Source organism: Lagenorhynchus albirostris, chromosome X, assembly GCF_949774975.1.
Source record: "Lagenorhynchus albirostris chromosome X, mLagAlb1.1, whole genome shotgun sequence".
Lineage (NCBI taxonomy): Eukaryota > Metazoa > Chordata > Mammalia > Artiodactyla > Delphinidae > Lagenorhynchus > Lagenorhynchus albirostris.
Window position 1 is genome coordinate 77,492,421 of NC_083116.1, and position 23,732 is coordinate 77,516,152.

The window sequence follows — 23,732 nt, forward strand, 5'->3', positions numbered from 1 at the left end:
TGGGTGTACACGAGTTAACACTCCAGAATAGAGGGGCTCTTCATGCCTCTCAAAGCCAACGAGGCAGGCACCAACCCACATGGCCACACTACCAGCCCACTTTCCCGTGCCCGCCCCCATACCCTGTGACTGGGCCCCAGCCCTCCCCACATCCTGTTCTCAGAGAACACGTGGCTGCCTGGGGAAAGATAATGTCATTACCACACTTCCCCTCCCTGGAAGAGGCGTTCCTTGACTGGGGAGGGAGCTAGAGTAACCTGCTTGATCAAGCTGAAAAATCTGCAGTAATCTCCCAGTTTCACAGACAGGGACAGGAAGAGTGACCAGCTAACCACTGGAGCACCTTCCACACTGGAGAACCCATGCCTAGAGAAAGATGGTGATGGTCCAAAGTACTTCTGGAAAAATGAATTTTCTGAGAAAACACAAATTGGCAACTTCTCCTATATTTGGAAACTGAAAGAAAACATGCCAATGCTCTTCCTTGATTAATGAACCAGGAGATGCAAAAATACAGTAAACGTATTTTTTAAAGGCTCCCAAACATCACTGAAGTCTCACTACACATGGGTTTTAGATGCCAGTATCAGCATTTCTGCTAAAGCAACATGATTTGCACAGGGTCTTAATGGGCCTAGAGTGGCTTTGGCCACTGGATAAAAGAAAATGACTTCAGTCCAATAGGAACAGCTCCCCCAACAAGATCAGAGGAAGGGATGGTGAGGGGGTACCACAGTCTGAGCCCACTCATTGTTCAATTTCCCTTCACTCCTCTCTGACCAGCTGACGCCCTGGATCCCCCCTTGTCTTCCCTTCCCAGACTATAAGTAGCAAAGAATGCAGTTGAACATTCCATCTGAATATTCAGGGAGGGCCTCCTCATTCATCCAGGGTGAGAAATCAGAAGGCAGATGCCATTCCACAGCACTGCCTCACTAAGTGCAGACCTTCAGTGCAGCATAATCCCAGGCTAGATTTATATGGGAGACCTTGACTGACTACCCCTAAACAAGTCGTCCCCAGTCCCAACCAGCCTGCTGCTCTCTGACACCTAATCTTGCAGCCCAATCTAACTCTTGCCCCCATCAAGGAACAAGGTTTGTCATATAGGCCTTAAGAAAATACCAACTCTTAGCACCTGCCTCCAGTGGATGTGCTGAAGGCTGAAGAGTGGCATCTGGCATCACACCTGCCCTAGGTATCTCTGTTTGTAGCCACAGTCTTCATTTTTGTCACGGTAACCTTCCTGGAAGCAGAGGTATAGAGAGCCCAAATAATGTCCTTGAGCTCTGTGGATCTATGATTGTTTTGGAAAAGTCCTAGGGCAGGGTGAGGGGGGCAGTCAGTAAGAGAACAGGGACATGACATCCAGCTTATTAATTTTGGTTCCTATGTAGATTAACATAACTTCTTTAAATGCTGGCTCTGTATTTTTTGAGCTGATAAAGCCACATCTTGCCCTCCAAACCACAAGCTCAGCTACTAATTTACTGAGACCAGTAAAAACTGTTTAACCTATCTAACCAACAATACCAGGGTTTTTAGCACCCCTACCACCAGAAACTTACAATCTTTGTATCCCCTAATGGTAAGGTTGAGCATGCATGAAACCACTCACTCCCAACACATACACACATCAGAGTTCTTCGGGTAGGGTAAGAAGCGCCCACACCCTAACTTTGGTTTAGTTTCTTTCCATAGCAGCAGGAAAGAGGCCCACCAGAATCTCTATAGAAATTACCTGGCAGCCTCTCTTATGGCCCAGGCAATAGATATTGTTCCACAATCCAAAGTGAGTCCTAAAATTGTACCTACAATTCTAATAAGACCTAGAAAAGCAAACAAGGCCACCTCTTACCTACCTCAGGTTTTTCAGAAAGGACCTCTACCCCTGACACAGTCACATATATATACATGCTTGCTTCACACACCACTATGGACCAGGCCTTGAGATGATTCTAATGCTTGCAAATGTGCATTGTGAAAGTGAGTGAGCAAGTGTGTGAGAGTGTTTTTGTTGGGGAGGGGTTGCAAGTTCATGGGGAATTACCGTGCTGTACAGCAAGAGCAGTGATAGAGGTAATCAGAGGAAACTGTGGAAACATAAAGGGGCACCCAGGCCATAATGGAGAAGGCAGGAGGGCAGGTTTCTAGAGAAAGAGCAGACCTGTCCTGAATGACAAATAATATTTTCACAGGAAAAAGATGTTAAAGGGAAAGGGAAGCTCATGGTATTCCAGGTAGACAAATAGCCTGTACAAGGACACAGAGTGTAGGCCCTTCAAATGCCATAGGAAAATATACAATATGTGAAATCTCTCCCAAAAGTACAAAGTTAAGTATCAAGTCCTCCTTTCCCAGCTCTCTGACCCTCTTGCCAGAAATCAGAAGAAAATACATTAGAGAGCTTTCCACCATCACAGTATTAAACACCAGCTCATCAGATGTGGGGGAGAGGCATGCCACAGGCAGAGACAGAAATCCCTGAAGACAAAGCCAGACAAGGTGGCCTAGTATACAAGATAAGGTAGGAAGCTGGTTCTATTCCACACAGCCACACTGAGGTACCAGCTTAGCTTAATGAGCACTCCCTACCCTAGCTTCCACAAACCTTGGGGGAACCACTCTCCAGATCTTGAGGGATCCTACTACAACCCACTTTCAGTCCATATGGAAAACCTGTCTACCCACAGATAGACCTGGGTGACCAGACTAAGATCCCCCTGCACACTACCCTACCACACACACACACACACACACACACACACACACACACACCGGAAGTGAAAGCTACCAGCACAGCAAGGGCTTGGGGTGGGCCTCAGCTATGGCTGCCTAGCTTCTGCAAAGGGGTGGGGACCCAATGATTTCACAAACTGTTTTGCTTTCTTGAGTAAGGGTTCCTCTAACCATTGTCTCCTCTGAACATTCTCTCTTCTTCCCATTCCAAAACCATCCTGTCTAACCTGGGTCTCATAATACCCAACTCCCTCATCTTGGGACTTTCAAGACTCCCCAGAGCTGGGGTTCTTCTTCACAGAGCAACAGATTCACCCACACAAATTCTTGGACTGTTTCCCCTCAACGAGCTGCAGTGGAAGGTAGTGCAGTGCAGGGAGCCCATTTACAAATTAGAGGAAAAGCCTAACTAGGGTACTAAAATTCTTTGATCTCAAATACTTAAAAGACAGCAAAATACAATGAAAGAAATTAAGAGAAAAGGGGCTTTTATCAAGCACCTTCAATATGCCAGGCACCCTTCTAGGTATACTTTCATGCTCATGCGCTCTTTTCTCTCTCATAAATTCCAAGGAAGTGGGGGTCATTTTTTATCTCCATTTTAAAGATGGAAAACTAAGATTCACAAGGTTAAATACCTTACCCAAGGTCATGCAGCTATAAATAATGGTTGAAAATAATTCTACAGGGGCTTCCCTGGTGGCACAGTGGTTAAGAATCCGCCTGCCAATACAGCAGACACAGGTTCAAGCCCTGGTCCAGGAAGATCCCACATGCGGGAGCAACTAAGCCCGTGAACCACAACTACTGAGCCTGCACTCTAGAGCCCACAAGCCACAACTACTGAGCCTGCATGCCACAACTACTGAGCCCACGTGCCACAACTACTGAAGCCCACGTGCCTAGAGCCTGTGCTCCACAACAAGAGAAGCCACCACAATGAGAAGCCCATGCACCACAACAAAGAGTAGCCCCCGCTCGCCACAACTAGAGAAAGCCCATGTGCAGCAACGAAGACCCAATGCAGCCAAAAATAAATAAATTTTTTTAAAAAAGAAAATAATTCTACATAATTGGCCCACTTAATTTATCTTATGGCTACCATCTTCCTTTCTCTCAAGTCACCTTGAACAATGCCGACCAGACACTGGCCCAAAGAAGTCAGGAGAAAAACCTGAGGCAACTCTACTTGCAATGCTCACCATTAATTGTCGCCTTAAAACCATTTAAGCTAGCCTCACTCACTGACTATTCACAAACATGCTTCAGTCCCTAAGGGTAGAAACATCTTTACACATTCCACAAGTCTTCTATACTTTTGGGCATAGAGGTATAGGGCTTTGGGGACAGAAAGGAAGGGGAGAGGAGTAACAGCCCTGGTCACCCCTCAGAAAGCTCAGTGGTTGAGTCTCCCAGGCCTAGTAGCCTAGAGTTGGGTGGATATCTACAGTCCTAGGTGTGTTTGGGGAAGGGTGGGGACAGCAGAGGAGAAAAGAGAAAGCATTCCAAAGCAGATCTAGTACAACACCTCTTATAATCCTGGCTTTTCCAGGAGAATGACTCAGCCTTGGCACCATACTGTCTCCATTACAGGATTCCCAGGAACTCGGCAAGAATGGGCATGGGTGACCAAATAGGCATATACCCACAGAAACACACAACAGTTAACAAAATGCAAACCTCCAGAACACTGGATGTAAGGGCTCCAGATAGAGCTGAGAATGCCTCCCTGTCTGGGTAAAAGCTACGCTCTAATATCACCCCTACAACAAACGGTCTCTGTATCTTATTCCAAAAGTACCCAGGATTCCTTCTGTTCAAGCACAGTCTGGAAAGAACACAAAAGAGGCACCTTCTCAAAAAGCCAGGATTGATTTTAGGAGGCTCAGCAAAGCCAGGGATGAAGTGTTCGGGGAGGAGCAGGAAGAATCAGCCCCTGCTCCAGAATCCCCTGTTGAACACAGCTTTGGACTTTTGTGATTTTGTTTTCAAATCTCCCTAATTACCATCAACAGGAGCTGCTTACTTATCAGATTTGGGGCCATCTGAGATGAAAAGCTAAGTCTTACACAGGAACAGTGAGCTGGAGGAGAGCATCATCTATCGGGTTCTTTCCCCTCCAAGAAGGATACAATTCTAATTCTAACCCCCAGTGACTATGACACCAAGTACACACCAGAAGGAGTCAATGTGGTTTGGTTAGTCAGTAACCAACACAGAAGGGACTAGCTACAAACATCCCAATCATAAATCAGGAGTCAAAGGCCTACCATGTGCCTGGCTCAGGGAAGAGGAATCATGAGTTTATAAGAAATTGGTACATAATAGGGACTTTCCTGGTGGTCCAGTGGTTAAGAATCCACCTTCCAATGTAGGGGACGCGGGTTCGATCCCTGGTCAGGGAACTAAGATCCCACATGCCGCAGGGCAACTAAGCCTGCGCGCTCAAGAGCCCATGTGCCACAACTAGAGAAGCCCACGTGCCGCAACGAAGAACCCGCATGCCACAATGAAAGATCTCGCATACATCAACTAAGACCCAACACAGCCAAATAAATAAATATTTTTTTTAAAAAAGGATTTTGGAATCTTAAAAAGAAAAAGAAATTGGTATATGATAACTTGGTAGTGTAAAGCATAGATTACCAGGGGTTGGCAAACTGTTTCTATGGGCCACATACAGTCTCTGTTGCATATTCCTCTTTTTTCTTTTTAACAATGCTTTTAAAATATGAAACCTATTCTTACAATACATACAAAATCAGGCCTCACGGGCAAGTCTGCTAATTGCTAGACTAGGCTAGTAACTCCATTCACTATCTGCAAGGTCTCAAACCTGGACCAATAGCACTCTTCACATTCTACTTTCCATAGAAGATGGGCAGAAAGAGTCTTATCTGAAAGTTAACCAAAGAAAACTGGACCAGATCATCATACACAGTAACCTATTCCCTTCCTAAGTAAAGGCAGTGGGGGAAAAAAAGGTAATAAGCTTAGACCACTAACCATCTATTCCCCAAAGGCTCATTCAGATACCAGAAAGGCCCTGGGCCAAGCTGACCCCCCTGCAATAGCAGGCCCCAGACCAAAGGCTGAATCAAGGATTGTGGGGCCCCTAGGCCTCTGGCTCAAACCCCTGGCCTTGAAGAGCAAGAGGCATGCATGAAGAAGAAAGAAGAAGGGCACCTTCCTAGCCGGCCTATTAAGGGCTAAAGAAACAAAGGGACATAATAAGTGGCTTGTTTCCCTCCCTATCCCCTTAGAAAATATTTGGAAAATAAAAGAAAATCAAGTTGGAGCTGCCAAACTCAGCGGGAGGGACAGCTAAGAATGAAACTAATGCCAACCACAAAGTTCCAAGGCTAAAGACCTCCATTAGTGGCCAACACTGCACACAAGCCTTTCTCCTCTGGACGAGGTCTAGGATCTTCAGGATCCAGTTAGCACTTCTCTCACAAAGAAGTGGTGAAAAGAAACAACCATTCAAGAGTGCCCACCTTCTAACCTCCCACTTCACGCCCTGGCTCCTCATACTTGCCCCTCCTGTAGAAAAAGAAAAAAAGAAAAAAAAAACATATGTGCGAAAGTATGTGTACTCTAAAAGTCAACTACTACTAAGAACTGTGGGCTTCTGGATACAAGGAATACACCAACAGCTAATGCTCAGATGCAGCCCTTTCCTCCTCCCTAGCTTCCAGATTCTTCCCCCAGGAGACAGAAGGCTTCTAGGGAATCTAGCCTGACTCAAGGGAGGGAACAGGAGAAGAGATGCCTTCCAATCAATTCAGCAGCTATTGAGCACCTGCAAAGTGTGGGGCAGGGTGCTGGGCACTGAGAATACAGAGATTATGACAAGCCCCTACTTCAAAGCGTTCCCCATCTAGTAGTGAAAAGATGTAATTATTGGATCCCAAAGAATGCAGTGTGTGCTATATCCACCCTGAAGCTCCCAGTCACCTTTCTCTTCAAATAAAAAGTTCCTTTGGAGGCTGGGAGGAGAAAAGAAACCAAGATACCCTCTTAGCACTGCCTGGTTCTCCACACTAAGCACCTTCTTGTGCTTCTGGGAAGACTGGGAGCAAAGCCCTCTTTCCAACCATAAAAGGAATTTATTCTCTAATTGGGGTGCCACATACAAAACAGTGGGAAATAATAAAAGACCACACTGTGATATGGTACCAGGGCTTACGAGAGAGCTTGGGGTACTCTGAAAGTACAGGAGCAGCAAGGGCTGGGACCTAGTCAGATGTAAAGGCCATCCAGCTGAAGCAGGAAGTGGAGAATCAGCAGTCTTCAGTTCCAAAGCACCTTGCCTTGGACACAAGGCAGGGTCCCAGCCCAGCATTTCTATATGGAACTGAGGAATGAAGTCACCAGGTCCTTGGGCTCTTACTCACCAACTCCCTGTAATGTTCCCACTAACTGAATGCCTTGGTGTCCACAGCATTACTCACTTTCCATCCTGTCCTACCCTTTCTCTCCTACCACCACTGGTATGCAGATGCCTAGCCAGTGAACTTGAGCTCTAAAGAGAGCTGCTTACCTCCCTGGGGTCCAGTTAGTTTCTGTGAACCTCACCCCTTCCTCTAGTACTTGAGGTGGGGAGTGGTGCACAACTCCCATCTCATCCAGGCCCAATAACCAAGTTTAGAGGATGCTCAATTGAGCTGTTTGGGCCACCTTTACTTCCAGCTACGAATGGAGTGGAAATAGCCCTAGACAAAATCTCAGCTCAGCTTAGCTATATTCATGCTGTGTTCATGGGCATAGGCCTCCGTTTCTTAGGCTCAGTTTTCTCAGATGTAACATGGAGAGGCTTCAGTTAGGGATGTAGTTATCAACCCTGGCCCAAAATTAGAATATCCTACGGGAGCTCTTAAAGAATACTGATGCCCAAAGCCCTAAGCCAAAACATGAATCAGAGTCTACAACATGCTTCCACAAGCTGGCCAAGACCAACTAACTGTATAGGCAAGCTGGACTTCCCCAATGGATCAGAAGGCTGTTCCCATGCAGAACTCAACACCCTACTATAAGAAGGGGAGCCCTAACAGTTAAACTCCACCTTCATTCTAGCCCTTAGGGCCACTAGGGTCATGAGTTCAAATTTCCCCCTTTTCCCAACTTTGCTTCAAATCCACAATAAAAGAATTCAAATGCATCAGCACTAGTAAATTCAACCTCACATGCTTTGACATTAAGCAAGCATTATGATTTTTCCTTCTTCTAAAAGACCAGGCTTATCTGCCATTACAAACTGGGTTTCTCCATTGCCACATCTGGTCTCCACGGCCCAACTTTAAGGACCTCACACTCTACACAACGGGAATGGTGACAAGGGAGAGCTGTTCCTCCTGCTTCCACAGCCTTTGACTGCTCTAGTGACACATTGCTTAGTGACAGTGTCACATTCCTGAGGGCTTACCAACTACTTGTGACCAGGAACTATCTGGCCAGAGACTACACTAAACTGTCTACACCTCATGATGCCATCCTATTGCCTGTTTCTGGGGGGCTGCCCAAGTACTACCTTTCCAGAGCACCTCTTCCTTCCTTACCCAGATCAGGCCAGGTCTGACTCTTGCCACCCTGGCCTGCCCAACCGTCTACCCAATTATGCTCCATAACATTTCCAAGGCCTTTCTATGAAGGGTTCGCCTCTAAGGCCAGGTGTAGCTGATCACTCCCAACCTCTCAGAGCTGGCAGGGTTGCCATTTGGCCCAGTATCCCACAGAATGAGAACATTTCTGAGATGTATGCCACAATCCCCCTACCCAAGGTGGGGCAGACCAGCCTCCATTGTTGAGGGAATACATCTCTGAATAAATCACAGACTTGAGGAGCAGGAATGGCACTCAGAGATTAGCCAAACCAACTCCTCGTAGAACAGACGGTGGTCCCAAAAGGGGCAAGGGCCTGGTAAAGATTGCCCTGGGAAGCTAGCAGCAGAGCTCAGACTAAACTCCAGCTCTCCAACTCCAGAAGAGTGCTCTTTCCACAATTCCCCAGTACCTCTTCCACTAACGCTCCCACCAAGGTCCAAACAAGACTCTACATTAGCTAGGCTGAAGCAATCCCCAAACAATTCTCACTTCCTAACAAGCAACATCTATGTGTCTAAGAGCAAGGTAAAGCCAAGTAAGTTATTGGCCCAACCAGGTGGAAAGCTCAACTAGCCTTGAAGGCAGTAGTCTGACATTAGCAAGAAGGGTAACATATGAAGCCAGATACAAAACAAGTGTCAGGCCAGGCCCCAAGCAGGCAGAACATGACAGGTGGACATCCACACACAGATCCCAACTACTACAATTCTCTCTGAACTTTATTCTTCACTCATGATCTTTTAGGAGAGACTAAAGGGATGTTGAGCAACTATTAGAACACGGGAAGGACCTGATGTTTAAAGCTGAAACTTCCTTTCTAGTCTCAAAACTCTGGCCTAATCATGACTAGAGCTTAAGTCCAGGCCTTTATGAAACAACACTCATCTCCCCTTTCTACACCCCCACCCCATGCAAAGTCTAAAACCAAAGTCTAATGTTTCCCACTGAACTCTTGTGCTCCTTATTCATTAGCTGAGTGATTTCTGCAGTCACTTAACCTCTCTGAGCCTCAGTTTCCCCATATGAAAAAGCGGGGGTAATAATTCCTAACCTTAAATTCCATATATATGTGTTAGCATATGGTATTTGTCTCTCTCTTTCTGACTTACTTCACTCTGTATGACAGACTCTAGGTCTATCCACCTCATTATAAATAGCTCAATTTCGTTTCTTTTTATGGCTGAGTAAATATTCCATTGTATATATGTGCCACATCTTCTTTATCCATTCATCCGATGATGGGCACTTAGGTTGTTTCCATCTCCGGGCTATTGTAAATAGAGCTGCAATGAACATTTTGGTACATGACTCTTTTTGAATTATGGTTTTCTCAGGGTATATGCCCAGTAGTGGGATTGCTGGGTCATATGGTATTTCTATTTGTAGTTTTTTAAAGAACCTCCATACTGTTCTCTACAGTGGCTGTATCAATTTACATTCCCACCAACAGTGCAAGAGGGTTCCCTTTTCTCCACACCCTCTCTAGCATTTATTGTTTGTAGATTTTTGGATGATAGCCATTCTGACTGGTGTGAGATGATATCTCATTGTAGTTTTCATTTGCATTTCTCTAATGATTAATGAAGTTGAGCATTATTTCATGTGTTTGTTGGCAGTCTGTATATCTTCTTTGGAGAAATGTCTATTTAGGTCTTCTGCGCATTTTTGGATTGGGTTGTTTGTTTTTTTGTTACTGAGCTGCATGAGCTGCTTATAAATTTTGGAGGTATGCTAACACATATATATGGAATTTAAGGGGAAAAAATGTCATGAAGAACCTAGGGGTAAGACAGGAATAAAGACACAGACCTACTAGAGCATGGACTTGAGGATATGGGGAGGGGGAAGGGTAAGCTGTGACAAAGCGAGAGAGAGAGGCATGGACATATATACACTACCAAACGTAAGGTAGATAGCTAGTGGGTAGCAGCCGCATAGCACAGGGAGATCAGCTCAGTGCTTTGTGACTGCCTGGAGGGGTGGGATAGGGAGGGTGGGTGGGAGGGAAGGAGATGCAAGAGGGAAGAGATATGGGAACATATGTATATATATAACTGATTCATTTTGTTGTAAAGCAGAAACTAACACACCATTGTAAAGCAATTATACTCCAATAAAGATGTTAAAAAAATAATTCCTAACCTGCCAACTGGAGAGAGTTAATGAATATCAAATGACATAATAATAATAGTGGTAAAAAGGGTTTTGACAACTACAATGCATATCGCAAATGTAAAGATTATCAGTATTTGTGTTGGGGACTTTTTTTTTGGTCCAGACATGGGGTGAGTACAGCTAGGAACACTGAAAAATAATTGCAGGGCAATGCCAGCCAACCTATAAAGGGATTCCTTCAATTCACATCTGACAGGGCCATTTTAAACAGGGAACTACTTGGACAACAGGCAGCTACCCTCTAAACTTATAACTCCCTCCCAGATTCCTAACCAAAAAATTCCCTTTTCTGGGCTGCTCAACAGCTAGAGGTTCCAGTGGAACTTGCCCAGAGAGGTCTCTAGTAGTTCTTTCAAGATTTCTTCAGTCTTGCCTCTTTCTGACAAAGGCTAGATCCCAGCAGGGGGGGCGGGATTGAGAACTGTTCCAATCCTCCCTGGAATAACAGTCCATATAGGGCAATCTCACACATGGTCTTTCCTAGCTCCATCCTTTGAATGGTTGCCTCTCTCCCAATCCCAGTCTTATAAATTTGTCACATCTACCTGAGTTCATAGGCTGGAGGGATGGTCACAGAGGGCATAAATGATCTGCGAAGTAGAAGCCCATCATTTTCCTTGCTCCAGAAGCCAAAGTTCACCATTATTCTTTTGGTTAAGGTCAGTTATCCACATCAATGTAAGAATAATACCCTGTGGATAACTCAGCAGTAGCAATCTAACCACTTCACTTCGAGTTTTTTTTGGAAATATTTATGTAACTAACTATGTCTTGTTTGGACTATCAGAAGAGCCAAGGGAGTTTGCATTCCCTGGGCTCATATGGCTTAGGACAGGCAGTCCACACATAGCTAGGAGAAGAATGTTTTGTTATGGATAGTTGAGAGCTGATTATATTTCAATGCATCATTCGTCCCAAATGGTCTATAAATGATCTGTTCCACAGAAGTGAACTTTTCCTGATAACTGAGGCTTACCCTTTTAAGGATCATAACCATTCTTAATGGTGAAGTGAAAGCCTTTCATCCACTGAACACATTTTACTGCTTTTGTCAACAGAAGGTGAGAAAATATGATTTACGCTTCTCTGAGCACCTGAATCCTATATGCTTGATTTTCTATAGAACTAACATTCGAGGGCTTTTTAATGTATTCTTATCCAAGTTTCCCACCAGCACTGAGGATTATCATCCCCACTTTACCGATGAAGAATGGGAGGTTAAGGAACTTCCAAAAGGTCACACAGCTAATATGTGCTGAAACACATATCTTCTTACAAGCCTGACCTACAATAAATTCCTGAAGATACTTTGGATCCAAGCCTTCTCAAGTAGTGCAAGGAATTCTTTAAAATGTCATTCCCTTGCCCTTTTTAGACTCTGACCTCAGAGCTTGCTCTCCCTGCCCCACAAGGATTCAGAAAGCTCCAATCCCTCAATTTGCAGGCAGCTTCCTGTTTGTCTAAAGGGGAAGGAATAATGCCTGCAGTGGCCTGTAGTAGGCCTGGCCTAATCAAGGTCAACCTCTGGCGGCAGAGGCTCTAGGATTAAAGGCTGGGCGAGCATAAGCTCCGCTCCACCCACCGTGAAAGTCTGGGAACTAAGACAAGAGAAGGGTGGGGCATGCCATGAATGAGCAGAAGAGAGCCTGCATTTCTGGTAATCCTGCTTCTCCTTGCCTGGCCTGGCTTCGGATCAGTACCCTCAATCTAACAAGCTTCGAAGAGTAGGAGTGGCCACTGGGCTAGATTTTTTTTAATATACTGTGTACAGCTGACCCTTGAACAACATGGCTTTCAACTGTGCTGGTCCACTTATAAGCGAGTATTTTTCAATAAAAACGTACCACAGTACCACACAATCTGCAGTTGGCTGAATCTGTGGTTGGTTGGTTGAATATGCGGATGTCGAACCAGGGATATGGAAGGCCAATTGTAAAGTTATATGCAATTTCGACTGGCAGAACACGGTGGTGGTGGGGAGCCTATGACCTCCCTATTGTTCAAGGGTCAACTGTATTTATTTGTATTTCAAACAACACTATCTTTCTCAGCTCTTCAACAGGATGCCTCAGCTATAGCTGAGCACTCTGCAAAATTCCACTTTTCTGCCACTTGGACAAGATCCCTGGTAAGTACGGGGTGAGGGGATTCTAATCCAGCTTCACTGCTCTTCTCTGGAGAAGACTGGAAAGGCATGTGCACACCAACAAAAAACACAGCTTCTTTCCTCAACCTCAGATAGCTATAGCAGCCAGAGGTCTTCTGAGGAACAGGGTTCTCAGTCAGGTACTGTTTGGAATCAAACTACCCCAAACTGGCGAAACCACAGAAGAGGGAGAGGGCCACGTTAAGCACAGAAAAGTGGTTTACCCTACCACAAATCACTCCACTCAGATCATTTAGGCATGGGTGAAATCACAGCAATCTCTAAATGTGGGGCCTACTGAGCTTGAAAAGGGGAACAGCTTTCATCACCCTATCCTTCATCCCAACAGAAGGGTCCACAACTCCCTCCTTCTCCAGAAAGCCTTCTCTCTCAGGCAGGCAAGCCCTTACAATGTTCTCTTTATTTTCCATTCAATGAAGAATATGAGCCCTTTTCATTTGTGAAACACTTTTAAGTGCTTTTAAGTGTTCCACCCACTTGATAATTTGATTATTAATGAGCCCATATAGATGTTAAAATCTGATTTGATATGAAAAGATGGCCACCACATAGTAAGTTTAAAAAAACAAGTTGCAGAACAGTATGGATTTACATTATGTGTGTATTTAAAGTTATATGTATATAAATGCATTTAAAAAGGAGTCTAAGTTCATATAACTAACTAGGTCACATAAATGTTGGTTCTCTCTGGAGAATAGAGTCAGGGCAGAAAACAGGGGATTTTGTATTTTTCAGTGTTGTTTTATTTCTCACAGCAAATACGTATTAGTTTCACAATGAAAAAACACAAATCAAAAATTGTAAAATAAATAAAGTCTGGTTTTATTTAAGTCTGCCCTACCAAAAAGCACAGACTATGTCTGTTTCTATTCTTCGTACGGTGTCTAGCTCAGCACTATAAGAACAGATGGAAAAAGTCCTTTAAAGACCAGATAACCTTCAGAGGCTCTTGCTATTTTAGGCCACCCAACCCTATCTAGTAAGCCTAAACCTATACCTCCCAAATGCTGGCCATACCCCTCTCTCAAGGGAATGTGTGGGAGGAAGAATACCTCCTACTGCTCCCCAAATTAGCCTACCTTGACTAAAACAGGCCGAATTCTGCAAAGATATGCAGTCTGGGACCTAAGGCAGCCTGGGTGATGGTGGTGGCAGTGGTGGTGACAACAGCAGCAACAGCAGAACACGGCTGCTGGGTGCCCCAACATGATGATCTACAGCATTTCCCTGCTGTCCTTCTCTGGCCCTACCCATCTCTAAGCAGAGGAGCCAACTCAATCCTTAAACCTTGGGAGTACAAACCTCTCAGGATTAGATTACACAATGCAGTCCTGCAATGCTGGCCATGCCACAATGAGCAGCACACATACAAAAAAAGTAAAAAATTTTAAAAGCTGGGTAATGCTTCAACTTTGTACTCTAGGGCCAAACTCTGGGTTGCTTCACAAACGCAGATAGAAATGCTTGCATGGCTACCTGTTAAAATCCACTAAAAACTTTGATTTGAATATTCTCCCTTGGTGTGAACACTACTGCATTGTGTGAAGACATGGGAAAAGGGAATGGAAATTAGCTATGAACAAGCTGGTCACTCACACACAGGTAAACAGGTTCTTCAAGGCGCACAAGAGGGAAAACTCCTCCCCATTTCTTGGCACTACTTAGCTCCACTCTGCCAGGGCCCAGCTGGGTCCACATTAGGTAATTTCCAGTGGGTCCCTGAAATTGTTTGGCTTTCTAGTAGACCTAGCCAAAGGAGTCTGTGCAAGACAATTCCAACTTGACAATAGTAGCTATTAATGTATTTATTCAACAAATATTTGTCGAGCACCTCCTCTATGTCAAGCACTGTGCTAGGTACTGGGGATAAAATGGGAAACTGTCCCTGTTCTCAAGAAGCTTACATTCTCAGTGGGCTAAGCTGATAGAATGAAAACAACACACTCCTGAGAGTCTTGGCTTAAAGCCTTGCTTCTGCCCCTGACTCTCTACATGACCTTGAGCAAGTCTCTTCACCTTGTTGTGTTTTACAGTTGACAAAGATCTTCCATAGATTCAGGTAATTTGCTTCCTTTATAAAACATAAAATTCTGGGGTGGATTCGGGGTTTTCAAATGGCCAGGACAGCAGCAAGAAGCCATGGGTAGTATGTGGAGAAAATAAAAGTCACACTAGATGGAGGAGAATCTCTATCCAAAGACCTTGAATGTTCCCCATGAGCTATTTGCCCAAGACAGGTGGGATGGGCAGGCCTTTGAAGAGCATATAGTCAGTGACAGACACAGAGTCCTGTCCTTCTAACAGTACATGGCTGGTTTGAGGCCAGAAGGCCTGAAAGGTGCCCAGTTTCACTGAAGCTTCTATAAATACTTCCACCTCCAGATGAAGAGACATTAGGAAACCCTCTACTCTAGTACCACTCATTTGTTGCTAAAGAGCTGAAGAGAAGGTGGTACCTCCCTCCCCGGCCACTTGTGGCCATTTTTTAGTAGGGCTGTACTGGGGCCAGTTGCCATGCTGCCCAGGTAAGTGGGGAGATAGGGACTTCCCTGCATACCTCCCACTAAAAGCATCAGGTTGTGGCACACCTATGGGAATGCTTGCTCGGGGAAACTCTAGCATCTGACATTATGGGCTCAGAAGCTTGATGAGCAACACACGTAGAGCAGAACTTTAAAAGGCCAACTGGAACAAAAATTATGGGGTGTCATGGACCTACCCTCCCTCCCCTGTGCCCCACACCTCACAGAGCACTTCCAGGTGCATTAGTGCCCGAATCTTCACCATAACCCTAAGAAGTAGGGTGCTATTACCCTTTCCATTTTACAGATGGGAAATCGAGATCTGGAATGGTTTGAGAAGTCTACTCTGGTGTGTCAAGGCCAGCAAGACTCTCTCTCAGGGCTCTCCACCCTATAGGTGCTAATGCATCTTCCCTTCTCCAACGTGTATTTTCTCTATTATCAGTACCTAGTATGTCCTACCAGGTGCTCATCCAACACTGTTGGATCCCTTGCATACCTTACTGCTGCTTCCCCTTCTCCATGTCTGTCACTGACTATGCACTCTTCAAAGGCCTGCCCATCCCTAACCATCTCCACAACAGCCCCTTCTTGAAGCAGGAGGAGTTAGAAACTTTCAAATCCACAAGTTTACTAAAGGAGAAAGCATGGGAGCCCAGGTGGCTTCAATACCACATGGTAAGTATCATAACAGAAATTCTTACAAGGTACAGTGGGCACACAGAAGATAGTACAACTAATACTACCTGGGAGTATTAAAGAAAATATCCAGTGGAGGTGTCATGGAGTGAGGGGAGGGGAGGAAGAGACACTTGACATTTCAAGTTGAAAGAAGAAACATATGCTAAAGGTGAAAGATATAAGAGGTATGGCTTACTTGGGGAAACTTAATCCCACAAAGCTACAGCATAGCGTACATGTGGGGCCAAGTGGACCTGAGTCTGGAGAGAGAGCTAGGATGGAGCCTGGTATCAAAGGGCTCTCCATATATACCATGCTAAGGGGTTTAAATTTTCTCTTGTTCACATTCACTGCAGTGTTATAAATACTGGCAAATGCTGGGAGTAATATAAATGACCGGCAAAAGGGGAATGGTTAGTAAATTATGACATAGTCATTGGATGGAATTTTGTAAAGGCATTAAAATGTTCATTTTTAAAAACTAAATAGCATTTACCTAAGTTTTTAGTGACATGTTAAATAGGGATAAAGAAGTAAGATTTTTTTATGTACAATACGATTATACCATGAAAAACTAAGGTACATATATGAGATGTGATGAGAAATACACATAAACAATAACTGCTATGTTAAAATGGTGGACTTATGGAAGATGTCTCCCTCTATTTGCTAAACTCTGTCATATGCCACGTTGGGTTTTATAAAAAGGAGAAGTATAAAAATAACCACTCTTCTTCTATTTGACTCCTCTTTCCTTCTCCCCTTCTCTCTCCTCTACCGGTTTCCCTACTCTCCCTCACCAACAGCATTTCTAATCTACCAACTGTGACTGGAATCCTTAACAACACATGTGAGGCCCCTAGGAAGGAAAGGCTGCCAGCAAGGTGGCTACTCCAAGCAGCAAGTTCCTGCATGGTCCAGAGGCCGTTCCAGCTCAATGCTGGAGAAGAATCTTCCACCCAAAAGCATTGTCCAGCTTTACCCAACTAAGTCTTCTCTGATTAAACTGCCCTAAGAACTTATTCCCAAAGGAAAGAAGACAGACACCAAGAAGACTTCTATCTTGCCCTCACTCCAGGAGGCTCAGGGCAGGTGAAGATCATGTTCATGGCCAACTCCTAGGTGGTTGATATACAGCCCGGGATCCTTGTGCAAAATGTCAGTGAGGAGGAAGAAGAAGGGTGAAAACAGATCCAGCCAAGGGCACACCATCTCCAGGAACTAGCTTATGCCTCATCAGCCTATCACTCCCTCATGGGAAATTCAGAAATCCCTCCCCTTTCATCTACAGGTCTAACACCACAGGAAGCCATATTCACAAAATGCAAGATAAGTTGAAGGCTGAACACTAGGCCTATGGCAATCTCCCTCACTAGAAATTTCTCCCCTTCACTCCACCCAAGACCACATCACCTAGCTCTCCCGATCCAAGGGCAACAAAGGCACCGGTGACTCTGACAGAAGAAGGGGACGGGGAGCTTAGCAATTTAAGACTCAGCCAAAAGCAATTTCATAACCCTAAGGAGAGGGATGTTGTGGGGGAAGGGAGTAGAGGAAGTCAAATCTCATTTGCATTTCAGTTTTGGTTTGTTTCTTGGTCTTCTCCTTCCCTACTGGAACAATGACCAATTCAAGGGTCTTCTATTCTTCCTGGAGTCACCAATGACCCAAAATAGCCTGCAACTGTACTCTGCAGGCTGAACTCAAAGGCCCCACCCCCAAGGCACTCAGTTAACAGTTGTCTCTCCAAGCCAGGATACCTATGGCAAGCTCTGTGGTAGGTGGATCTAATATGCCTAAGGAAAACTCACTGAAATAGAGAGGGCTACTTACACTTTGATAGCTGGGGGGGGAAATGACACTTCCAATACCATTCTAAAGAGGAAAGAGCAACTTCTCCAAATAGTCACTGTTCTCTGTTCTGTTACACTCTTTCCAAGAACCTCTTACTACCTTCTTAAAGACTAGGCACAAATAATCTGAATGTCAGAAAAAGCCAATGTTCTCATTTTACAGATATGAAAACTAAGGCCCATAAAAGTGACCTGCCCAAGGTCACACAGGCAGAGACTAAAAACCAAATATCCTGATTCGGTCTGTTATTCTTTTTGTTGTACCATTTCTACTCAAAAGCATTAAAAAAAAAAATTCCAGACAAGTGCTCCAAGCTGTGTCAAAAGCTAAGCTCTTCTAAGCTAGGGCTAGACAGCTCAGGACTGGAGATAAGAGGCAGAGGGACGCTGGACGCAGCCCGCTCAGGAAAGTCAATTGAGAAGCCTAAGCAAACGAAAGGCACACGTAAAGAACTCAGCAACTGGAAGGCTTTACTTACTCCAAAGGAGTAATTTCAGATGCTGAGAGCCCAACCGCGCCCCACCCCACCCCCACACTCTGAGCCTTTCCAGGCTGAGCAAGACTACTCTTAGGCTATCAGAGATCTAAGTAAGAAGCTAGAGGGAGGTGACCAGGCAGAGTAAGGAGGGCAATGAGAGATAAGAAAGCAGGGTGGAGAAATCACAGTCATTCCAAAGCTCTCTCATCTTCCTCTCTCCTTTCTCACTGGCCCCCACCCTGGCCCCAACAAAGAGCCTCACCTCCTGCTCCAAACAAAACCCAAAGAAGGAGAAAATAAAAGTTTGCAGATGGCACTATATAAACATGAGGAAGGTGTTCCCTGTACCAAAGAAGAACAAGGCACTAGTTGAGGTGGCAAAGGCATTTGAGGGGGGAAAATATAGCCAAATAAGGCATACTTGACTGGTAAGGAATCATCAGGAAAGGTTCCAGAAGCTGACGTCGCAGGGAGGAAGCCTTTAGTCATTGGTTTCCTCTGGCAACTGGCCTAAGGCCAGGCGGCAAACTCCCAACCTTAGGAAAATGCCCAGGCTATGGTAGAAAGAAAGGCAACTAAGGCTAAATTTTCCCCAGGCCCTCTTCAGGTCCTGCTGGAGCACCTCTCCAAGTACCAGCAGAGAGGTGTAGTATAACCCTGAAGCAAAGTGGCAGATATCCTCACCAAGCATATGCTAGATTGGCCAAGGCCCAGGTGCCAAGAAGAGTAAGGAACCTGAGGAAAAGGGCTTTACTCCAGTTATATATTTCTGATATTGTTGGTATTTTCAAGTCAGAGAAAAGAAAAATTCAAACATAAAATGTTAAGTTACTTTTGCTCTCAACAAGGGAACTTCTATGGGTTAGTCAATCTCCCAGGAATATCTGCAAGGATAATTAGAGAGACGTTTGGCTCACTTAAAACCCTTGAAGATAGCAAAGATTTGTACACCTTAACTAAAGACAACCAAATTGGCTATTACCTTGACCCCCACCCTCCAACTGCATACCACAGTTTAGTCAACCCCAGTTAAAGATTACAACAGGTATACAACAGGTATATAGGAATACTCTTGGTATACTTCATCTAACCTTCAGGCTGAGATTTCTGAAAAAGGACAGGGGTGGGGGAGGGGGGAGGGGCAGATTAGACCAAAACAGTAAGATCAGGAACCTTATCTAAATATACTTCAGTGGAGAAAAACGAGCCTTGACCTTTCCCAGGTATTTAAGGGAGGCCAGGACTAAAGATAGGGAAGGAAATGCTGACCAAGCCCGATAGGTATGCCTTATTCCCCCTCCTATCTGCCAAATAAATATCCAGGAAAGGATTTCTCAGGGTTATACTTTGTTACGTATGACCAAATGCCCACATCTCAACTTTTCTCTCATTAGATCCGGATTGATACCCTGCCCACACAAAATATCTACCAAATTCCCACATAGAACGGTCCCCAGGGACAGGAAGAAACTTCAACCTTTGAAGTCACCTATCACAGGAGTTACCTGGCAAAGCATTACTACTAAGCAAACACAGTGGTAGGTCACCATACCAGTGGCCTAGGAGCTAACTCAACACTTACCTTATGCCACAACAAGCCCACTGAAAGGAGCATCAAATCTGGTTCTGTCATCAGGCACAGCCGAAGAGCTGTGCTTTGAAAGTTACCCAAAAGTTCTTTCTTCAAGTTTAAGGCCCAGATGCTCCAGCTGGGTCCTGGCCAGAAAATTCCACACTGTTCAACCTATCACAATCACACACGAAGAAATCCTCCCCTCATTTACATCCTTTCTCAAATACCTATATCATAGCAAAGCCACTGAGAGAACTAAAAGCTGGTTTTAGGCTGCTGACCTAAAGAGAGTAATCACTAAGCTCTATTCCTTGGTTTAGCTCACATGGAAACATGAAGGAAAGAGCTGCTCACATACCCACTTGGGTAACAAAGACAACAAAATTTGTTTTAGTTAATTCACCGGATTCTGGAAAACCCAAGGTAGAGTCTCCCCCAACAGACCCCTTCAGAAGGGGTTTGCCAGTTGAGACAGGACTGTTGGCTCCAACTGACCCTATAAAAAGCAACTTGGTCTATGCTGACATGTACTCTGTGGCTTGTACAATCCACAATCCCTTCAAACAGTCAGCACATGAAGCCTTCCTTCATTTCAGACAAACTCATTTTCAAGAGAACACTGGCATAGGGCCACTTGGTTTACACCCACATACCAAAACTACATCACTGTCCCACCCAGAAAAGCCACTGCCCCCAAGTGTACACATCCTCTAAGGCCCTGTTCATGTCCCAATAAACTCCCTTCTTCTCAAAATCTATAGAAAATGTCATGTACACACTTTTGTCAAACTGTTTTTAAGTGAGTTAGCCCTAAATCTCCAGTTAAATAGGAGATCTATGAAGGCAGCAATTGTATCCTCCATTCATTTATTTGTATCCCTTATAGTAAATAGTACCTAGTAACCACTCAAATAACAGTGAGAATGCAGCTGCCTGCCTTCATTCTTACCATCCTACCTAGCACAGGGTTGGGCACATAGTAGTTCCATAAATAATAATAACTAACATTTGCATAGCACTGATTAGATAGATGCTAGGCACAGTTCTAAGCACTTTATAGGAATTGCCCTGTTTAATCCTTACAACAACCCTACGAGATAGGTACTACCATTATCTTCACTTTACAGTTGAGGAAAATGAAGCACATAAGTTAAGTAACCTGCCCAAGGCTACAAAACTAGTTGGTCACAGAGCTGGGATTTGAATCCAAGCAGTCTGGTTCTAGAGTTTGTGCTTTTCACCAGTACTCTATGTTCCCTTTCTATAAAGGCCTAAAAAGTCCTTTTTTTGGCTAGCTACCTTCATCAGCCTTGGCCTACAAAACCTAAAGGTGAGTAGTGAGGGTTGAGGCCAGGACACTCCAGTCTGTATTCAAATGGTTGCAAAGCAGAAAATAGCGTCACCAAAGTGGAAGAAAGTACCATAATATTCACCTAACTCAAGGAACAAGACAAGCTGGAGCACTGAGTCAGAATACAAAGAGGTCAGAGCTCAAAATTTTAAATGGCAAAGAGAAAGTGGGGAACTTGGGTGAGGGGCAGGCAGGAAGAGAAAAAAGTCATTTTGAGGCCCCAGAAGAAGTGAGTCACCCACTGACTGAAACTTGCTACAGCAGAAGCTATTTAGGGGAACTCCACTGTGGCCATATTGTTAATGTAATCACCACAGAGCCAATTCTCTGGACGTCTATGTCTCATGGATGAAAAGAATCATCCTTCCAAGTCAGGCAAGTCCAGTGAGAGATCACTAACTTGGGAATCAGGAAAGCCAAGTTCTCCTTTCAAAACTGTTACCGAGGGACTTCCCTGGTGGTGCAGTGGTTAAGAATCCACCTGCCAATGCAGGGCACACGGGTTCGAGCCCTGGTCCGGGAAGATCGCACATGCCGTGGAGCAACTAAGCCCGTGCACCACAACTACTGAGCCTGCACTCTAGAGCCCATGAGCCACAACTACTGAGCACGCATGCCACAACTAACGAAGCCCATGTGCCTAGAGCCCATGCTCCGCAACAAGAGAAGCCACCGCAATGAGAAGCCCGCGCACTGCAATGAAGAGTAGTCCCCGCTCGCCGCAACTAGAGAAAGCCCGCACGCAGCAACAAAGACCCAACACAGCCATAAATTAATTAATTAATTAATTAATTGGTAAGGATAATCATAGCTATCATAAAAAACAAAACCTGTTACCAACTTCATGTGATCCTGAACAAGCGGGCTAACCTTTCCAGGTATGAATATGGGAAAGAAATAACTCTACTCAATAAAGACTCTTACTGGGACGTCCCTGGTGGTCCAGTGGTTACAAATCCGCCTTCCAATGCAGGGAACGTGTGTTTGATCCCTGGTCGGGGAATTAAGATGCAACATGTTGCAGGGCAACTAAGCCCGCACACCACAACTACTGAGCCCGCACGCTCTGGAGCCCATGTGCCACAACTAGAGAGAAGCCCACACTCTGGAACAAAGAGCTCATGTGCTGCAACAAAAGATCCCGCATGCCGCAACTAAGACCCGACACAGCCAATAAATAAATAAAAATATATACATATATATATCTAAATAAAGACTCTTAAAACTGTGAAGTCTAGCCTCAAGCAGGAAAACATAGCTAGTCTCCTCTCCTTACCTCCCTTCAGTGCACATATCTACTTTCCACCACACTTTACAGCCAAAGCAAAACACTTACCTTCCTGGGAAGTACTACAAAGAATCCCAAAAGCAAGGTCAGAGCCTGAACCATCTCAATTATCTCCATACAAAGTAACCTTTGAGATGAGCTCTACATACTCAGAACCACTGCTCTTCCCAGGACCATTTTAACACTATGGTCAAGTCACCCACAGCACAAAGGGCGAAAACACTGAGCACACTGCATCAAGTGCCATTTGAAAGGCAGACATTCAAAATTCCTCCCTTAATCTGGGACCAGGCAAGTTGGATTTTAGTCATAGCCTTATTACCAGTTCATTCAAATTACTTCTGTTTGTTGGACTTTGGTATCCCCATCTAAAATATAAACTAAACTTAAACTACAAAGTTTAAGGCCAGCTCCTTTGCTCTGTGATTCAACACTCCTGTGAGAAACCCAGACCACTCAGAACAATCAGCTAAAAGGGAAGCTTAAGGCTAAGGAAGCTCTTGGTCATCGTAAATACAGATGCATTTGAAATGCTGCACCCCACAACAGCCAGCCTTCAGCTCATTGGTGATAGATACCTTAGGAGGTCGGTTTATGCCCACCAGCTCCTCACTGTCTACCAGTATATCTAACTACCACACAGGTTAAAAGTAAACTTGAAATATAACTCAGTAGCTTCCTGGCCTCTCAGCGACAGTCAAGGAGAAGAAATGGGGGGAAACCCAGGAGGTTTTCTGAGTGTTTGTCTGAGGCTCTTCAGTCAACCCACAGCCTTCACAATATAGTCTCAGTTGGTTTCTTTCTTGTTCCTCAGACATAGCCCATAGACATAGGCCGTAGTCTGTAGCCTCAAGAGGAAACGGCCAAGAACACTCATGCCAGTGTTCGTGTCAGAGCTACTAATGAGACAAACCAATTCCCAAGCTAGAAACTCTCTATTCCGAACCCAGTACCCAGGAAGAAACAGCACTCCAGAGGTGTAGGGAGACAAGAAGATACATTTTAGCAAGTGCTGTTGAACTTTGTATTCTCAGCATAGCCTAGCACACTGCCTGGTACAAAGAAGGCACTCAAATGTTAAGGAAAGGATGTCTGAAGGAATAGACGTACCAATGGGAGGCTTGAGGTTGTACCATCAAGGCTTTCAAGAACATCAGTACTGGAAGGGTCCCTAGAATGTATCTATTACTAGTACAGTTCTCTCATGACAAGCTGGAGAGACTGAGGGCCTGAAGAAAGACCTTGCCTAAAGGCCCACTTCATTTAGATCACTTTACTGAGGACAGGGAAGATGTTCTTC

The 23,732-nt window shown here is 44.7% G+C and overlaps 1 protein-coding gene across 2 annotated transcripts in view; it reads right to left on the reverse strand.

The window, feature by feature from the left end:
* MSN (moesin) overlaps window positions 1-23,732 on the reverse strand; it is a 68,074-nt gene that overhangs the window by 38,912 nt on the left and 5,430 nt on the right. The window contains exon 1 of one of the 2 annotated variants that reach the window (XM_060136801.1): window positions 19,803-19,862. The exons of the other annotated variant lie outside the window; for it this stretch is intronic. Coding sequence (XP_059992784.1) covers window positions 19,803-19,853 — 51 coding nt within the window. The 5' untranslated portion in view covers window positions 19,854-19,862. Of the gene's footprint in view, window positions 1-19,802; window positions 19,863-23,732 lie in introns of those variants that run through there. 2 annotated transcript variants of the gene reach the window in all.